At 35.2% G+C, this 19,023-nt stretch overlaps 2 protein-coding genes across 5 annotated transcripts; one reads left to right on the plus strand and one right to left on the minus strand.

The window, feature by feature from the left end:
• The first annotated feature begins 4,540 nt into the window (after nt 1-4,540).
• On the plus strand, nt 4,541-7,613 carry LOC100240797 (F-box/LRR-repeat protein At1g67190). Of its 3 annotated transcripts, XR_009466447.1 has the most exons (3): nt 4,543-4,776; nt 4,940-6,653; nt 7,107-7,613. XR_009466447.1 is itself a non-coding variant. In XM_002282722.4 (2 exons), the coding sequence occupies exon 2, from the start codon at nt 5,329-5,331 to the stop codon at nt 6,592-6,594; it is 1,266 nt and encodes a 421-aa protein (XP_002282758.1). In that variant the 5' UTR covers nt 4,541-4,776; nt 4,940-5,328; the 3' UTR covers nt 6,595-6,831. The 3 variants fall into 3 exon arrangements, 2 of the variants coding, with proteins under 2 accessions (XP_002282758.1, XP_010654081.1); XM_002282722.4 differs by lacking the exon at nt 7,107-7,613 and having other exon boundaries at nt 4,541-4,776; nt 4,940-6,831; XM_010655779.3 differs by lacking the exon at nt 7,107-7,613 and having other exon boundaries at nt 4,579-4,776; nt 4,884-6,831.
• Nucleotides 7,614-9,614: 2,001 nt separating this feature from the next.
• LOC100247734 (protein ABSCISIC ACID-INSENSITIVE 5) lies at nt 9,615-17,309 on the minus strand. Of its 2 annotated transcripts, XM_010655778.3 has the most exons (5): nt 16,987-17,309; nt 14,801-15,883; nt 10,368-10,439; nt 10,242-10,277; nt 9,615-9,943 (listed from the first exon to the last, which is right to left on the minus strand). In XM_010655778.3, exons 2-5 carry the CDS (start codon nt 15,803-15,805, stop codon nt 9,848-9,850), a joined length of 1,209 nt encoding a protein of 402 aa, XP_010654080.1. In that variant the 5' UTR covers nt 15,806-15,883; nt 16,987-17,309; the 3' UTR covers nt 9,615-9,847. The 2 variants fall into 2 exon arrangements, with proteins under 2 accessions (XP_010654080.1, XP_059595161.1); XM_059739178.1 differs by having other exon boundaries at nt 14,801-17,241.
• Between the last annotated feature and the right edge of the window lie 1,714 nt (nt 17,310-19,023).

The raw sequence follows: 19,023 nt of genomic DNA on the forward strand, positions 1-19,023 counted from the left end.
TACTAATAAAATGAAGCAATCATGGCAATTGATGAGGGAATCAATGAATACTCAAAGTGATCATGCACACATAAAAGTCGAGACATGCATAGACAACGATTAGAGGAAAATGGGTACATACCTGGGCAACGAGCCACCATGCGCTATCAATAGAGGGGGGTTAGTGCACAATAATGATCACAACTATGTCACTTATGTCACCAAACAAGATAAAGAAAGCATCAATAGCACATATAGCCTTTCATTCAAATTCACTCTTATTCTGAAGAAAATTTATTTGATGTGGGGCCCCCACCAAAGCCCGTTTATTTTTGCATGAATTAATTCCATAAATTCCATTATTCGGAATTACGGAATTTAAATTCATGTTTATTTTAAGACGTTTTAAAATCATGAAAAAATCGAAAGTGGCTCGCCGAAAAGAAAATGGCAGCCAAATTTTATTGAAAAACGGATTTTTGGAACCTAAACGAAAAAAACTAAGGATGAAAAAATTAAAGAGATTTTAGGATTATTTAAAAAAACATAATTTAAAAATTATTTACAAAAATGGGTTTGAGTCGAAGATGTTGAAACAGTAGATGACACGTGGCCTAAAAGGTGGCCATGCAATTCATGCATAAGTGGAAAAGAAATACGATAACAAATGATTTATTAAGATTGGATTTTAGTAAATTAGGAATGCTAAGAATGAATTAAAAGAAGTTAAAGAATTAAACATTAAAGTAGAATTTAAAATCGATCTTTAAAAGCAATCCAAAGTCACTCGAACAATTTTCTATTAAAAGAAAAATAAAAATATGAAAAGCAAGTGAAATTAATAAAAACAAACCAAAAACTGTGCATCCGGATTGCCGACTCACTAGTTGATGTGCACTATCAAATGCCTTGAATATTCATCATTAAATTTCCAAAAACCCACCACGTACACCCGTTTGAATTTCAGAGCTTTGACCCAAAATAATGCTTTTTAAAAAAAAAATTCCAAAAAATAAAGTGGTTTTGAAAATAATGCCCGATCTAATGCGTCTGTGCCACATAAGCCGCCACGTCATAAAACCGTAGTTGGTGACTACGGTTTTATTTTTCTAAAGTGTTTAGAAACCGTAGTTACCAACCACGGTTTTAACTTTTAAGTTTAAAGCCGTAGTTGGTGACTACGGCTTTGACTTTTTTTTTAAATGGTCAAAGCCGCAGTTGGTGACTACGGCTTTGACTTTTTTTTAAAATGGTCAAAGCCGTAGTCACCAACTGCGGTTTTAACTTTATATATATTTATATATAACTTTAATTTTTTTAATAAAAATATTATATTATTTTGATTTTAAATATACTTATTTCATTATTTTAAAAATTATAATATACGAAATTAAATAATTGATATTTTTAATTTGATATAAAAATATATTTTTAAATTTTATTAAAATAATAGGCACTATATTTAATATAAATATAAATAATTAATTAAAATATAATATAATAAATTATATTTATTTAAAATAAATAAATTATAAATGCCTATTTAGAAAAATAAAAAAAGTAATATAAATTATTATATTAATTAATAATTTTTTATATATTATATATAAGTGGTATATAATACCTCTTACACACACATATAAAAGTCTAATTTAAGTTTAAAATTTATCACATTTTTATTTAAATATATAAATAAATTTTATTAAAACATTTGACACTATATTTAATATAAATATAATTATTTAATTAAAATTAAATATAAATAAAATATAATAAATTATGTTTATTTAAAATAAATAAATTATAAATGCCTATTTGGAGAAAAAAATAATATAAATTATTATATTAATTAATAATTTTTTTATATATTATATGTAAATAGTATATAATATCACACACACTATATATATATATATATATATATAAAAGTTTAATTTAAGTTTAAAATTTAACATATTTATTTAAATATATAAATAAATTATTATCATATAGATATAATATTATGAACTTAAATTAAAATATGATAAATTTAAAAATATGATAATTTAAGTTCATAATATTATATCTATATGATAATAATTTATTTATATATTTAAATAAATATGCTAAATTTTAAACTTAAATTAAACTTTTATATATATATATATATGTGTGTGTGTGTGATATTATATACTATTTACATGTAATATATAAAAAAATTATTAATTAATATAATAATTTATATTATTTTTTTCTCCAAATAGGCATTTATAATTTATTTATTTTAAATAAACATAATTTATTATATTTTATTTATATTTAATTTTAATTAAATAATTATATTTATATTAAATATAGTGTCAAATGTTTTAATAAAATTTATTTATATATTTAAATAAAAATGTGATAAATTTTAAACTTAAATTAGACTTTTATATGTGTGTGTGAGAGGTATTATATACCACTTATATATAATATATAAAAAATTATTAATTAATATAATAATTTATATTACTTTTTTATTTTTCTAAATAGGCATTTATAATTTATTTATTTTAAATAAATATAATTTATTATATTTTATTTTAATTAATTATTTATATTTATATTAAATATAGTGCCTATTATTTTAATAAAATTTAAAAATATATTTTTATATCAAATTAAAAATATCAATTATTTAATTTCGTATATTATAATTTTTAAAATAATGAAATAAGTATATTTAAAATCAAAATAATATAATATTTTTATTAAAAAAATTAAAGTTATATATAAATATATATAAAGTTAAAACCGCAGTTGGTGACTACGACTTTGACCATTTTAAAAAAAAGTCAAAGCCGTAGTCACCAACTACGACTTTAAACTTAAAAGTTAAAACCGTGGTTGGTAACTACGGTTTCTAAACACTTTAGAAAAATAAAACCGTAGTCACCAACTACGGTTTTATGACGTGGCGGCTTATGTGGCACAGACGCATTAGATCGGGCATTATTTTCAAAACCACTTTATTTTTTGGATTTTTTTTTTTAAAAGCATTATTTTGGGTCAAAGCTCTTGAATTTCAACCATTAATTTCTCCATGTACAACCACTTTAACTCATTGACTTTTTTTTGAAAAATTTCAGCCATTGAACAGCCACATGTGAGTTCTCTCGTTAAAAAAATAATTCCTCCATTAAGGCACACCAAAATCAAAGGCACGGAGTTCCATGGCTGCATGTCATTCAATTATGCATCCTATTCTCCTCACAAATCCTCTCAGCTGCTACTGCTAAACGATATTCTCGACCATCTTTCCTCAATCAATATCCTTCGCCCTTAGAAATGAAACCCAGATTTTTGAATCTCCGTGTACAAGGCTTTGAGGCACATATATTAACCCAACGAAAACCTGGCATCTTCAAGTGAAAACACCTGATCTCACACACACCCCAGATGGATACCAAGAGCAAGGAGGTATAAAACCAGGATTATAGACAAGAGAAAAAAAGTAAGGGAACCCTATAGGACATTAAATGAAGCCTCGTTTCATGAGTCATCCACAGGCTTGCAAGAGGGTTGAAGGGCTATGGGTTCGTACAAAAACAGAGGAGCATACAGTGGAGTTAAAAACAGAGCCAAAACACTCTTCAGTAAAGCCAAGGAAAAGAAAATGATTCAACAATAACAACAAATCCACAAGTAAACCAGAGATCAATGAAAACCAAACCTGATGGTTCAACGTTCATGCACAAAAACAAACAATGATGTGCAGAAACAAGGTGGAGGAGATGATGAACAGAGTCCGTACCTGAAAATCCCTCACACCAGCAAAGAGAAAAGAAAAAGAAATGCCTCCGGCAAAGTCCTCCGTTTCTGGCTTGTTCCTTTATCTCGAGGACTCTCTCCGAAATCTCTTCGGTTGCTCCCTTTTCTCCTCCAGCAGCTCCAAACTTCCCTCCCCGAAAAAAATCTCCAACAGCCAGGAAAAAGCCCAAGCAGCTGGCCACCCCGCTCCTCTAACCGTCTGCAGCTTTTTGCAGATTCTTTGGACACGTGTCGACCTTTGGTTGGCCATCAAAAACACCATTCTGGTGCCCAACAGCCAACCATGCATGGACACGTGGCTCTTTGAGATCGTGACACTTGGCAAAATCAAGCTGCAGAAAATGAGTCCCAAATGGGGGTCTACATTTTAATATAAATATCATTCGATCTTTAAATTATTTACATATAAATTTTAATATAGAGAAGTTATTTTTACAAGTAAAATAAAAGGATATTTTTGTTAAAAATGCATATTTTTAGGCCTAAAAAATATAAGGAGCTAGATTTTTAAATCAGGAATTATTTTCAAGTTTTTAAATAGAATGGTAGATTTTATACAAAACTATTGGGATTTTTTTTATCAAAGTAAATAGGCTTGTGTTTCCGGCATATACTTTTGGTATTTTTTGGCTCAAAAATATTTCCAAGAAAGGGCGTTTTGGGTTAAGTCTAAAACCATGATACTATTTTATGAAAATTACAAAACCCTAGCCGTAACCTTTTCTTTTCAACACTAAACCTGAGCACAGTGGAGTAGTGGCACCATCACGGTTAAGAGGGTTGCGAGTGATGGACTGGTGACGTGGGTATTCTCACGTGCGAACGACTTCCCACACGAGTACTAGACCAGAGGAAGAGACAGTTGACCATTTCCTCATATTTTCCCCTTGCTCCTCCCATCGGAATTTTGATATTTCCAATTCTATCCCATCTTCCGATTCCTCCATACCCAATTGTGGTGGTTCTAGGCTGAGGGGTCTCTGATTTCATGCTCCTATCCTCCTGGTAAGCCCTATCTCAAATGTTGTTCTTTAATCTCCTTTTTGTTTATTTTGTTGTCTCAATATGTTTTGAGACAAACTTTGTTCCTTTGATTCCCTTTTTTGTATCAGAAATTAGATTTGTAGAACCGTTTTGGTCGATTGATGCAAAGTTCTTAACTTTGTAGGTTGTTGCTTGAAATCTCTTTTCTGGACCCCGCTGCCAGATTTCATTTTTCTTTGCCTTTGCAGACTTGGAACCATCTGGGTATGCTTATGAATTTGATTTCTTAAATCCCAGATCTCATAAAGGACCCAAAATATTGATCTGGGTTTTTCTCTGAATCTTTGATTAAGTCATGGTATCTTGACTTTTTTTGGGAAGATTTGGTGGTGTGGTGGTTTGTGGCCTGTGATCAATTCTTCTTTTTGTCATCTACACTGAGAAACCCGGATGGTGGACTTAATATCTCGATGCGATCTGTAAGTGGGTATGGATTATTTTATCTCGTCTTTTGCAAGTTCAAAGGCTTTGGTTGAATCTGGTTGAAGGTAGTTTCTCTCAATCTTTTTGGTTATGGAGAATCTTCCTGTTGAAGTGGTCGGAAACATACTGTCCCGACTTGGAGCTGCACGAGATGTGGTGATCGCATCTGCAACTTGCCGGAAGTGGCGAGAGGCTTGGCAGAATCACCTACACACTCTTTCATTTAATTCCAATGATTGGCCTGTTTACCATGATCTCACAACTAGTCGATTGGAAATTCTTATAACTCAAACAATATTCCAAACATCGGGATTAGAGTATTTGTCAATTTGTATGGATGATGTTGATGAGTTCTCAGCTGCCCCGGTGATTGCCTGGCTCATGTATACTAGGGAAACCTTGCGACAGCTATACTATAATGTGAGGACCACCCCAAGCATTAACATACTTGAAAAATGCAGTAGGCAAAAGCTTGAAGTCTTGGATTTGGCTCAAAATTCTATTACGGGTGTTGAACCCAGTTATCAGAAATTTCCCTGCTTGAAATCCCTTTCACTGAGATATGTTAGTATTTCTGCATTGGACCTAAATCTTCTTCTCACTGCCTGCCCAAAAATTGAGGTCTTGGCCCTTATCAACCTGGATATTGCGCTGTCAGATGCAACAGCCACAATGGAGCTGGCCGGTCCCTCATTGAAGGATATCTATGTCGAAGCAATCAGTATGGATAAGTTTACGTTGGAGGCTGATAACCTTGAGAATTTGCACTTGAAAGATTGTACTCTCGATGTTTTTGAGCTTATTGGAAAGGGAGCCTTGAGGATTCTCAAGATTGACGATGTTAGTGTGATCCATCTCGACATTGGTGAGAGTACTGAAAATCTTGAGGTTGTGGATGTTAGCAACTTCACAATCATGTGGCCAAAGTTTTACCATATGATCTCAAGATCATCCAAATTGAAGAGGCTTCGGCTTTGGGGTGTTGTGTTTGATGATGAGGATGAAGTTGTGGATTTGGAGGCAATTTCTGTTTGCTTCCCACGGTTAACCCATGTATCCTTAAGTTATGATCTGAGAGATGGAGATCTAAGAGATGGTTATGGCTTGCAGGTGTCAACTCATTTGGAGAATGTGGTTGTCTTGGAACTTGGATGGACAGTAATGAGCAATCTCTTTTCACCTTGGGTAGCTGGACTCGTAGACAGATGCCCCAATCTTAAGAAATTGATCATTTTTGGGATTATTTCAGAGGTCAAAACTCATGAAGAATGTTTGATTTTAGCGAATTTCACTTCATCCATTGTTCGGCTCATGAGGAAATATTTGCATGTAGAGGTTCATTTTGAATATGAATAGTTCTGCAAAATGCTTTTGAGGATATACAGGTTTTTGTCAATCATGACTTGCACAAGCAGGTAAATGATGCTCCATGAGGATTCCGTCACCCTTATTTTTCCTTTTCTATTTTCTGGAATGTCTTCCTTTTCTGCCTGGATAAATTAGTAATGTTGAGCAAGTGTAAATTTTTTTGGTTCTGTGTAAAAGGGAACAATATTTTGCTCTGATTTCTTGTTCTATTTTCTTGTGTTATGCCTCATGCTTTTCTTTTTTCTTGTTCTTATTTTCTTTCTTTGTTTCTTTTTTTTTTTTTGTGTTTCTGGATTAGACATTCTTTTTCATTGTACAATTGCACTAGTTTAAATACCATTGCAAATCTTTGTGATTCTCATTTTTCTATTACATATGGTTTTAGAAGGCAGCTGCGTAAATGTTGAATTTTGATGGTGTTAAAGTTTTCCATGTAGTTCTCCTCACTAAATATTTGTGATTGTTTATCCATATGTGGGTAACCTTTCTGCACAATCCAGGCAAAGTCTTCTCTTGGACCTGCTTCCATTTTAGTGTGTGGAAAGGGCAAAAGGCATTTCACTGGAGGGCAGGGAATTGGATGCCCCAGTAGTCCTAGCTGTAAACAATGGATTCTATCACCAGGCACATTGCCCTGTGCAATGCTGTAGCTAACAAGTTAAGTATCCCATCTGGGAGTATGCATGCAACAATGAAACTTATAGGAATTGAGGAGGGATTGCCAAAGCTGTGAACCTGGCAGAGTGCTTTCCCCGTTGATGTCCTCTCCAGTCTTTATGGATTTCTCTGTTCCACTGGAAATTTCCTCCACTCCTACTGCACTTCAGATTGATCGTAGACTTAAAAAACCAACTATACACCTTTTATGTTCAATCATTTACCGATAATGCTTGCAAGTTGCATCCTCTGCATTAGTATTACATCTGCTGTGAGCACAGAACTCCTATTTAGCTTGACCTAGAATCATATGTGACTGTAATAATATTTCTAAGCTGATTGTTTGATGACTCCTTTCTTTTTACTCTACAAATGAAAAAGTGGGAAAAAAGTTAAAAATGAAATGAATTTGGTCTTTATCAGTGAAAAATCTGGCATAATAGACATTCATGGTTGTGGTCCCTTTTGTGATTTGGTTCATTATTTAAGATCTTGAATGAATCAAATTCCCCATAAATGAGATGAGAAGGCTTCATGTGGGTGCACAGTGTGGTTATAGGAGGTTTGGGCCTTTTGGGAATGGGGTCAATTTTCGGGATACGGAATCAGTTCCTGTTAATCTAGTTCAAAGTAGCTCTTTTGGTGCTGTTAGATGTAGCCATCATCTTAATATCTATTCAATGCAAATGGGGATATGCCCACCTTTGCCTCTCTTAATTTCTTGGCCTCATTGGTCTTCCTCTTGCCTGCCCCTGACTCTTCCTCCTCCCTCTCCTGTTCGTTCCCCTGTTCTGTGGCAAGACTCTTGTTTTTAAGGTTTTTGCTTTTTGTTCAACTCCTTCCGCTGCTAATTTCACATTTGTTTATGTTGTTGCTTAACCATACTGTCATGTCCCCACCTTAATCAAAATGATGTTTTTCACTACCTTATCTCACCCTATTATTTAGCATGTTGAAATTTTCCACACAACTTTTTAAAATTGACACAGCTTGTGGTTTTCTTTGGGCCCCCAAATTATGTAGCCAAACACAAAGTTGATGAAACTTCTCCATGTCCATGATTGTTAATAATAGTAGAGAGACCAAAAGAGGAGAAAAAACACACTCACACAACCCTTCATCTCAGTTCGTTGGGATCATTACGGGCAAGGAGAAAGGGAGAAACATAAACCAAATTAGAAAGAGGGCCAGGGGAACACCCAAGTTACATGTGTAGTGAGTATATGATAGAGGAAACAATATTCACTTTCGACCTTAATGATTTTTTTTTATGTTTAGTTGTATTATGAAAAATATTAAAAAAATAAATTTAATAAAAATTAGTTAAAATTTTATATATTTTAAAATTATTTATTATTTATATTGAAAAAATTCAAAAAGTATAAAATGTTTAAACTAATATATATCAATAATTTATTAATTTTTAATTTATTTTTAATTTTTCTTCACTTTGTTTTTTTTGGTACTTTTTATCTTCTTTTTTTTTTTTCAATTTTTTTGAGAATAAGACGTAACCTAAAATATTGGAGTGGTCCTCCTAGTTTCAATTAGCAACGGGAGAAATCGACAATGCAGTTTTTTATGTTTACTCTATTATTGGAACACTTAAGCTGTGTTTGGTTCTCAAATTGAGAGAAAATGAAAATTAAAGAAAATAAAGAGAAAAAAAAAAAAAAGGAAAAAGTGAGTTTTTAAAATAATAATAAAATAAAAACCTTTTAAAAGTAATTCAAATTTTATGTACTCATGAGTTAAAGATAGTAAGTAGTTAGGATGGGTAAAAGTAATACCTATATAATAAGATAGTATTTTTGAATAAAAAATACATGAAATAGTAGCAGAAATATTAATTATTTTTAGATTATAGTTTAAAATTTATATTTTATAAATTTAAATTCTTATTTTATGACATATAATTTTTATGGTATAAGTGTACGAAAATAAACCCTTTTCAAGAAAAATTAGAAGGAAAGAAAAAAAATGATTTAATATTAATTGTAGATCCAAGGATGGTACGACTTTGGTTCTTAAAAAGTGTCGTAAATTTGTCAATATTTTTACAACTACCAATTTTTAGGAATTTCTTTTGAAAGTTGCCTAGTTAAAAAAACCCCTGCTCAGCCATCTGACCAATTTTGCCTTTATAAATATGTAGACATATATTTTAATATAAACCTAGCTTCCAGCCAATTTCCAAGCTACAAACTAAAATCTTAATATATAACATAAGAATACTTGGATCATTCTTATGTTAAATGATATTACAAAATTTAAAATTAATATTATTTCCCTTTTTTTTTTTCCATCCATTTTATTTTCTCACACTTCCCAAACTGCAATGGAGTCCCCACGAAACACTGGAACAATAGCTTGAATACACATCTATAAGAGCATACACACAAGTCTCTGACTACACTATGTGTCTATGTGCAACTACGAACAAAAACATAAGATTAACACTTCCCACCCATCTAATTATTCATGAATTTCTTTTTCTAGTCAAAAGGGTCTGTGATCGAAGATCACATCTTGGAAGATCATGCATCAACCATCCATGCTATTACTACCCTGTTCTTTCTTTGCTTCACAATGGGCAGCTCCAAGTCTTCCTCATCTTCTTCAGTTTTTCTTTAGCTTTTTCTGCCTTGGTCTGAGTTTTCATTTTCAGTTCTTCTAAATACTGCATACAGGTTGAAATTACACATAAATACTCGAGTACTACTTGCATGTTGCATCATGAATTTCATAAATTAAAAGAAGTAAAGAGAAACATAGTTGTCTGGTTAAAGAGAGAGAAACCGAAAATTGCTAGCCTGCTATTAGGCTAATCACACTTGGGTTTTCCTGATGCAAGGCTACAAGAAGGGGCTGTCCTAAGAGGGATGTGGTTGCTTTCACACCGACTATAGAACATGGGTTTTGAACAAAATAGAGACATCAGTCTTTAAGCACTGTAAGAAAGATGATATAAGTACTACCTGTTGCTTTCTTTTCCTCTCAAAGTCTGCCTCTGCCTGTTTTGATTACAAGATTGAATGCAAAACTCTTGTCAATAACAACAAATTAACTAGTAAAATATGAATAAGAAGTGAAACTGTGCTTACCAGAGCCTGTTGAAGAAGGGTGTTCTCTTCCTTTAACTGGTTTAATTCTGCTTCCAGTTCAACTGTGTAAGCCTGCAAAAAGACATATGTAACATGTAATTGTAAGCAAAAACCTAGTTCCAAGTTAATTTTGTAAAACTGTGTATTTTGTTAATGGAAGTTGAATATTTCCTGTAACAAATTTCCCCATGACCCCTCCATGTACTGTGAAACTTGTTTGTGAGGAACCCACCATACAATCTACTCCAAACTCTAGAGGCATAAACTGCTTTCATTCTTTTCTTGTCCACAAACAATTGGAAAAATTATTTTCAATTTCCTCACTACAAAAAATTCTATTACCTGAAAAAACCTACTACTTTTGTGCATATTTCATCAATTCCCAACACATTCTTTGGTGGAAACTAATATGCTAATGGCGACAATCAAAGTCAATAGAATGTTTACAGGATCAAATGTCAGAACCATAACAAGTATCCTTAGGGCACTAGTTAGGTAGCATGATGCAGCTCTTTTGAATTTGTTCCAATAAAGTAGATACGCATACATCAGGTTACGCTAGGAAGAAAACGTAAAGCTATCTCAGTATCTCCTACCAATGCCAATCATGCACCAACATAGAAACTGAGCCTCATTTTTGGTTTCCTTTGTATGTTTTCCATTAATGTTGAAGTTGTGCTAGGTTTTCGTTAGTTACCTTTTAAGTGATTCTCTAACCAGCTATGCCTTTCATCCAGGACTTCCCAATTTCTGTTCCTGTTTCCAGAAGATGATCTAGCGAGTTGTCTGAGAGGATCATAAAGAGTAGTTCTCAGAATCAAACATTTACTTTGTATTGCGCCCTGATATTGCCCACAAAACACTCGAAGGTAGTTTCTGAGCCACTATTGATGAATCAGGGAGATAATTGTAGGAAGCACTCCAACTAAATTAAAATATATATAAAAGAAAATTGGAAGCTCCTATAACTAGATTCGTGGACTATGTTTTGACAGGACTATCCCAACTCCAACAAATGTGGGCTATTGGAAATGATTTCTGCTCTGACAGACCAGATAGATTGCAACATAAAATGTCTTACACTTCATACAGCCCATAGCATTTTTGCTCATTAGGATCAATCGGAAATCATTGGTACCAATTCTCCTCTTTCTTGGAAAATTTGGCTCATCTAGCAAGAGTTGACCCTCAAATAGAGATTAGCACAGATTTGTATATATGGTTTCTATTATGCTGGCAGAATCTCCAATTCTAACATGTTAATGCAAGAATATAAAGATAAAATTATTCATACAAAGGTACGAGGTTTGACCAAGTATGCCTATATCCACGGATTAAAAAAAAATCACTCTATTGTACCATGAAGGATATTAGAGGGTACGAAAAAAATTAGATATGGTTGTTGAGTCCTAAAACATATAATGTTTTTCTATTCTTTGTATCTACACCTAAACCATGAGATCGGGAAACCACTCTAATATTATTTATAATAGATACTGTCGATTTTCAACCCAGTTGATCCTCGTGACTTTAAAATGCGTCTACTTAGTTAAAAGAAACTCATTACATATATAATGTTAGCCTACTAGGAAAACTCTCTATAGTTGATAGGAGATATCATGGTATAATTCCGTATATATTCAAAAGTAAAAAATGAGAGAAAAAAAAAATAGAAAATGAAATGTAGTAAATGTCATGATCCCAAGACAGGATCCTAATTCTAACTTTTGTTGAAGATTTTTTACATATATCTGTCGCATTTGTCCCTTCCATTTCTGTTGTGCACATTCAGTAGTCTTGATATATATATGTTTCTATCTTAGCTTTTGCTTTCTATCAGTTGTAAAATAATCACATACATCTACATGCCTTCACTTTTAGACTTCACCTTACCAAAGATTTTGACCACCATTCATGGGATCATAACATATACGTTGTCCATTTATTCCTTCCTCCAGACTTGATATCCTTAAATCTCCTGCAAACTAATGTTTTTTTTTCCTTTCATGTCCTATGCATTGTGGGGCCCCCTTCCTCTTTTCTGGCCATGAATGTTCCTTCTGTGCCATCTATCATGCCTTGGAACACTAGTATACAAAGTTATGCCCCCTGCCTGCCCATCAAGCTTTGTACCACTTCAACCTTCAGTTATGATGGAGTCCAGGTCCTCTGATCCATTGTGTTCCAAGACTTCCTATGTATACAGCGTATGTGTTAGGCAACAATTCTCTAATAACAGTGTGTAGTAGCTGCCCATCTCCCATAATAAATAAATTTGCATTACAATTTTGTCATTGGTTTGGGCACCAATCACATGCTCCTCAACTCGAAGCATTAGTCAAATTTATGATCTCACAATAGTAGTTCCAAACCATTACCAAAAAGGAATTGCACCAATTGGTCAATTTTCCCAATCAAAAAGCAAATGGATGGTGGATTGCAATGAGGTTGTTTGGGTGTTATTACCAAACAACTTGATTCATAGCGTCTTCCATCATGGGCCCATTTTTAAAAGGAGTTCTACATGCAACAACAAGTATGAACGTTTGAGGGGTTTTGGGTGGGGGTGGGTGGTTGTGTGGATACATCATACAATAGTTAATCAATTTTAAGAACTGGGGTATTTCCATTTAAGACTTCAAATGGAAGCAGTTAAAAGCGCATTAAAATGTGGAAGGGAACTTTTGATAATTTCCTCCTACTCACAAACCACCTCCATTCTCTCTTCTGAATGACTAGAATCCTAGTGGTCGTGTCTATCTTCATGATCTAATCCAGACTTTAGGCAGAGTGTTTTTCAGAGTTCTAATTTTCTTCATCATTCAAAAACCCATCTCCTCATTAATTGCAGTTTTGGACATTGTCAAATGGCTGTTGATACAATTAACTTATAATATGGGCTTCAGTCTCCACCCCGGGATGGTGCTAACTGCATTCACCATTTCTCTTTGTATTATGATTAATTAGTGCGAGCTATCCTCTACCATTTCTAGCCTTCAGGTGTAAAGCAAAGAACGTTGAATTCAACAAGTGACACCACGCCAAATTCTCTCCCAAATCCAGTAGCTAACCTCAAAATTCTTGTTAAGATCTCCTTGTTTGGCTGCAAAAGACCCTCAAATTTGGTTCCAATTTCAAACTGAGAGTCAATACTACCCAATTGTCATCAAGACTCATCCACTCAGGCCAGCCAAATATATTGATGATTTCACCAAGATCTCATACCAATGAAAATTTGGGAAGAAAAAATTACATCTTGTCCATTATTTTCTTCCTCCAGCCAATATCAATTGACGGAATAAGCCAAAATTATTGGCCATAACTCTATCTTGTCTTTTTCTCAGCTAACACCCATGGTCATTATTTTATTTTGCCATTATTCTATGATGACCCACAACAAGTCTCACAAGAACAGATTTTGACATCATTTTACTTGACCGTTAGTGTGATGCAATTTCTGTTCAATGAACCGAAGTAAGAGTCTTTATACTTGGACGGTATCCTAGATGCGATTTCTGTTCAACAGACTGAAACTTGTGTCTCATGAAAACTTGCAGATCCTGCCAAGAAGCCAGGCTCACCTTACCCATTCCTCATTCATGTTTTTCTCGTTCTTATCCCACAAAGAAAACTTGCAGGTCCTGCCAAGAAACCAAGCTTGCCTTACCATTCCTCATTCATGTTTTTCTCGTTCTTATTCCACAAAGATAGTGTTGTTCCTCTTTTCCATTGCCAAACTTGTATATTGACTTCCACAAACAAAGAAAAACTTATAAAAGTAAAAATCATATGTATCGAAGGAACAAGTTGTGAAGTCTAATGGTAATTATCAACTCACAGCAACAACTGTTCAACTACCCACTGTCGTATACCACTAGTTGTGAAATCTAATAATAACAATTAATACTATCATCTATAAATGTTAATAGAAAGGATTAAGGTTCTCTCTCATCAGTGCCTCTTTGATAAAGAAAATGACTACTAATTTAATGGTAGTAGTGGCAGGAATGCCTTCTCATATCCTGAATACTAATATTCAACTTATTGAATATATCTCTTAAATGCCAGGAAAATGCAAGAATTGGTATAAGCAAAAGCTAACAAAGGTGGTGGCTATAAGAAAGACATTGGACCCTCTTATAAACCAGCCATATGGGGTAATACTTAACTCAAAGCTAACCAAATGACGACTCTCTTCAGAGGTGGGGAAACAATGGTTAACCAGATGTCCAGTGATGATGAGATTAGCTATCAAAGGTTGATGATAAATATAAGTGGATGATATAAAATGCCATTAAAAGGCAAGCTGAAATTGATCAAATGGCAAGAAACATCCAGCACATTTTATTTTCATTTGGGTTTAATCTACTTAGTGATTCCAGTCTAATGCGTTATGATGATTCTCAGAGACAGTTGCATTTGTGAACAAGTACCTGTTTTCTAGCTCGAGATCTCGCCGCAGACTCTCTATTCTTGATCATCCTTCGTTGTCTCCGTTCCACCACCTTCTCCACCGGGCCATCTATGATCCTCTTCCTTCCTCTCAGGCCACCCACGTCCAAACCGAACTGACCTGCAGTGTTGTCGATTTGATTCGGGCACATCCCATCGGAAGACACTGGACTTACGGTCGACTCCATTGCCAACGTCTGCCCAGGCCCGTACACACCACCGCCGTTCCCCACTCTACCTCCAAGACAAGCTGAAGTCTTCGGGTAGCCGCCGTTCCTTTTACCATTCCCGGCATAGCCAGAGGACTCTCCGGCAGCCCCACTGCTTTGGGGCAAAGTTTGAAAACTCCCAACACCGGCACCACCACCCATTCCCATAACAGGTCTAGCAAAAGTTGGACTGATGGTGTTGTTATTTTGGTACAACCCGTACTGATGTTGCTGCTGATGCTGCGCCGGAGCGGTTGCTGTAGGCTGTTCCCGAACTACCCCTGCCCTGATCAAGAAATCCTCCAAAGTCATCTCTCCTAAAGTAGGTTGGCGATGGGCAGACTCAGCATTATGAACGCTGTCCTGCTGCTGTTGTTGCTGAGCTTTATGGATTTCAGACCAGACCTCATCCACAGTCTTTTGACAAAACGGCGCAGGAAGACTTAGAGAGCCCTGGCGGGCCAAGCTCGGCTGCTTAGCAATGGGTTTCTCCATGGAAGTTTCACTGAGCGACATCTGGGAGTTGCTAATGTGGTTAAAATTGGTGGCTTGGTTTTCCTCTGCAGTCCATATGCTAGTGAGAAACTCATCCATGTTCATGGACCCGAAATTCTTCCCATTCTCGCAGAGGGTGTGCTGAAACTCATCCAGGGTGAGGGAGTAGATTGAGGACTGTCTTCCCAGAGATGGCATCCCATGGTTCTTGGGCTGTTGATCTTCCTGTAACCCCGACTCCACCTCGCTTTGGGATAAAGTCTCCGACTCCGAACCCACCATTTATTTTCTCTCTTTGGAGGCTTCAAACCACCTAGTGGGGCTTCACAGAAGTAGAAGATGCTGAGATGGGCGTGTTATCTACACAAAGAAGCAGTCGTAGTATCGCATCAGAGCCTCTGCAGTGGTCAGTGTTGGGTGGAGAAAAAAGGCATACATGCTGCGGAATAAACGAGAAATCTAGCATGGGCCTCTTGACTCTTTTGAGTCTTGAGACCCTGAGAACTCAAGAGCTCAGGCACGAATGATTAAACCACACGCACCAGTCAACATGGCCCATTCGGGTAACCATGCCTCCAATTGTTGGGCATGTGCCCCACTGCATTCCATATTCATGTATTTGAAAAAGTTGCAACCATTATCCTATTCCACCCCATTACGTATTTCAACCTTTTTCAATTATCATGTTTTGAAGTTCCCAATGTCCCGAAAAGCTTCTGACCACCAGGGAATTATGTACCTGGTCCAATTCAATTCATAATTTCATATGCGTAACTCTGAGCAGTCTGTTGCATTTCCATATATTTATGGTACCACGGGTGCGAGTATCAATGTATGGGGCACCATCCTCATCCTCCACCCTCTATCTATTAACTATGAAGACCCGTGAAAGCGATTGCGGAAAAGAAAAGAAAAAGAAGCCATGAAGATCCAAAGCGTTGTGCCAACATTTATTTAATGTTCGATTTCAAAAAGTACTCACTTGATTAAGCAAAGAAAAAAGGTTTTAAAAAATTCTTCAATTTTTATGTTTTTAAATCATGAAAAAATTAATAATAAGCTTTTTATTTTTCTATTTTCCTCATTTTTTTTCTTCCCTAGTACGGTTCATAATAAGTTGTTTGATTTTTTAGTGGTGCCAACCGAGAATATTTTCACTTTCGGCAAAGCTGAGAGGGAACTGGATACCTTAATTATTCTTCAAATTAATTTACAAAATTAAAAAAAGCTAGAAGGTACTAGTCTATTCCGTCCCCCTATGTCTTCCCAACCCAAACCCACAAAAGTTAAACTGCGACTAATTGCCTGGAAGTTCGAGTTCAAGAATCATCCATGGAGCTTCAAACATCAAACTCCTCACATAAAGTCAAGGAAAAAAAATCAAAGAAAATGTCAATCAGGCAAACCCATTACTCAAGAACCACCAGAACAGCCAAGGAAAAAAAACCGAGGTATACTTTTACCTGATTCTGATTAGCGATTATGGTCACAAAGCAGGAGACGAAGGATCGAAAGCTGGGAGCAGAGGAAATCAAGAAACTTGGAGTGGTGAGAGCATGAGAAATGGTTAGAAAACCAAATGCATTTGGTTGGGGGGGAGAGAAGCAAAATCCGCAACCACCATTAACGAACTTGGGAAGGCCTTTTAACACTCAGAGAGTACAGAGTGGAGAGTGGACCCTTCTTATTCCGCATCCCAGAAGTGGGGGTCTGGGTATTTAATTTTTTTTCCACTACCGGTTGGGCCCAGAGTAGCTTGTGGTGATACACCGGATAAATTCCAATTAATAAAAAATTGGAGTCCGCCGTTTAGTGTCTAGTATGGGTTCGGGGGCAGGGAGTTGTCGACACGTAGCGCCATGTGTCCCCTGCAGCAGCCTCGACTGCCCCGAGGCCGACGCGTGTGTTTCGCTCTTTCTGCGCTGAGAGCAGTCTCTGGTGTAAATATTCTTATCTGTGTTTCTCAAGTAAGCGATTTTGAATGGTTGGACCCATCAATGAGCGGATGAGGATGAAGTTTGGCCTCCACTGCGCCAATGCCATGTGTGTGAACATTGGCTATAAGGCTGGAGCTCACGTGGGCTTTTGCTGGATATGTGGTTTTCACTGACGTATTTGCCCTGGGGTTTCTTTTATAATTTCGGTGGAATTCTTGACCGCCGTTATTACCCGTTAGTGGTTTGGCAGCGGCTGTTCTGAGATGTTATAGTACACTCCTAGGAAGAATGTAGTTTCGGGGCAGGCCATTTGGTGGCGATTTGACGGTCATGTTTAGAATTTTAATTTTTTCCTAAAATCTATCGACTTCTTTTAGGTTTTTCTTTTTGTCTAAGGTTGGGTATGGAGGGTGAATGAAAGATACGGCCCTACCACGCAATGACGGCAACATATACGGGATGTGAAACATGTTTAGAAAGAAAGTGACATGATGTGGAGCCCCCACACCACCCACCCCCCAATCCCCCTCCCTCCCCCCGCCCCTCAACCAACCTAATATGGGAAATAGAGATGCATGGGCATGGATAATGCAACAAGAGATGAGAAGACGTATGGTACTTACTTCCCGCATGTGGAAGTGTTATAGATTCTGTACCCCCCAACCACGACCCACCCAAGAAGCATTCTCCTGCAAATCCTTCCTTTTCGATTTACATATATCTGGGGCCACTCAAATAGGTGGATTATGAGTTGAATGCTCGATTGAAAAGAGGGAGCATGTAAGCAAAAATGTATGTAAATTTTCAACTTTTACTTTTTAGTCTTTTGGGGCACGCATTGGATTTGGATATTCATACATCTTTTTCCAAGTTGATAAAGTGTATATTGAAGATCAAATGTCTTCCATCCTGTGACTCTTTTAGATTCTGGCATAGAGAGGAATGTGAGCTTCCTTTTTGTTTGAGGTTTTCTCTCTAGAAAATAGAAGATGAAAAATTGTCTAAGAATCAAAGAGAGTTTGTATGGACTATTAGTTAACTTAAGTAACTAAAATCTATTATGTGAGCTTAAGTTATTTAATCCAATACAATGGATTATATTTAATTAATTCTTTAATTAATTAACATAATTTGTAAGTCAATTATTAGTATTTGTGCAACTTTCTACTTATATAAAAGTACCTTTATGCTTATACTTAACAATCCTTATGCATACATAATTGATTAAATAAGTCTCTCAAATAAAGTATTATCAAGGAATGGGAGCTTGAGCATCCGGTGTCACTTAAGCCTAACATAGGCTTAAGTTACTTAAACCTATACGAAAGTCTATATAAACTCATTTATTCTACATTTGGTTATCATGATAGGATAAGATAAGATAAGTATATTTTAAGGTATAATTTCTCATGAGATATGATATCATTAGATATTAAATTCAATGAACATAATATCTTAATATATCATATCCAATTAGATATGTTATGTTATGCAATATTTATACTTAATTTGTGAAATAAAAAAAAAACAAAAAAATATATGTTATTTTTTAATGTTTAAAAA

The sequence above is a fragment of the Vitis vinifera genome, chromosome 8 (genome assembly GCF_030704535.1).
Source record: "Vitis vinifera cultivar Pinot Noir 40024 chromosome 8, ASM3070453v1".
Classification (NCBI taxonomy): Eukaryota; Viridiplantae; Streptophyta; class Magnoliopsida; order Vitales; family Vitaceae; genus Vitis; species Vitis vinifera.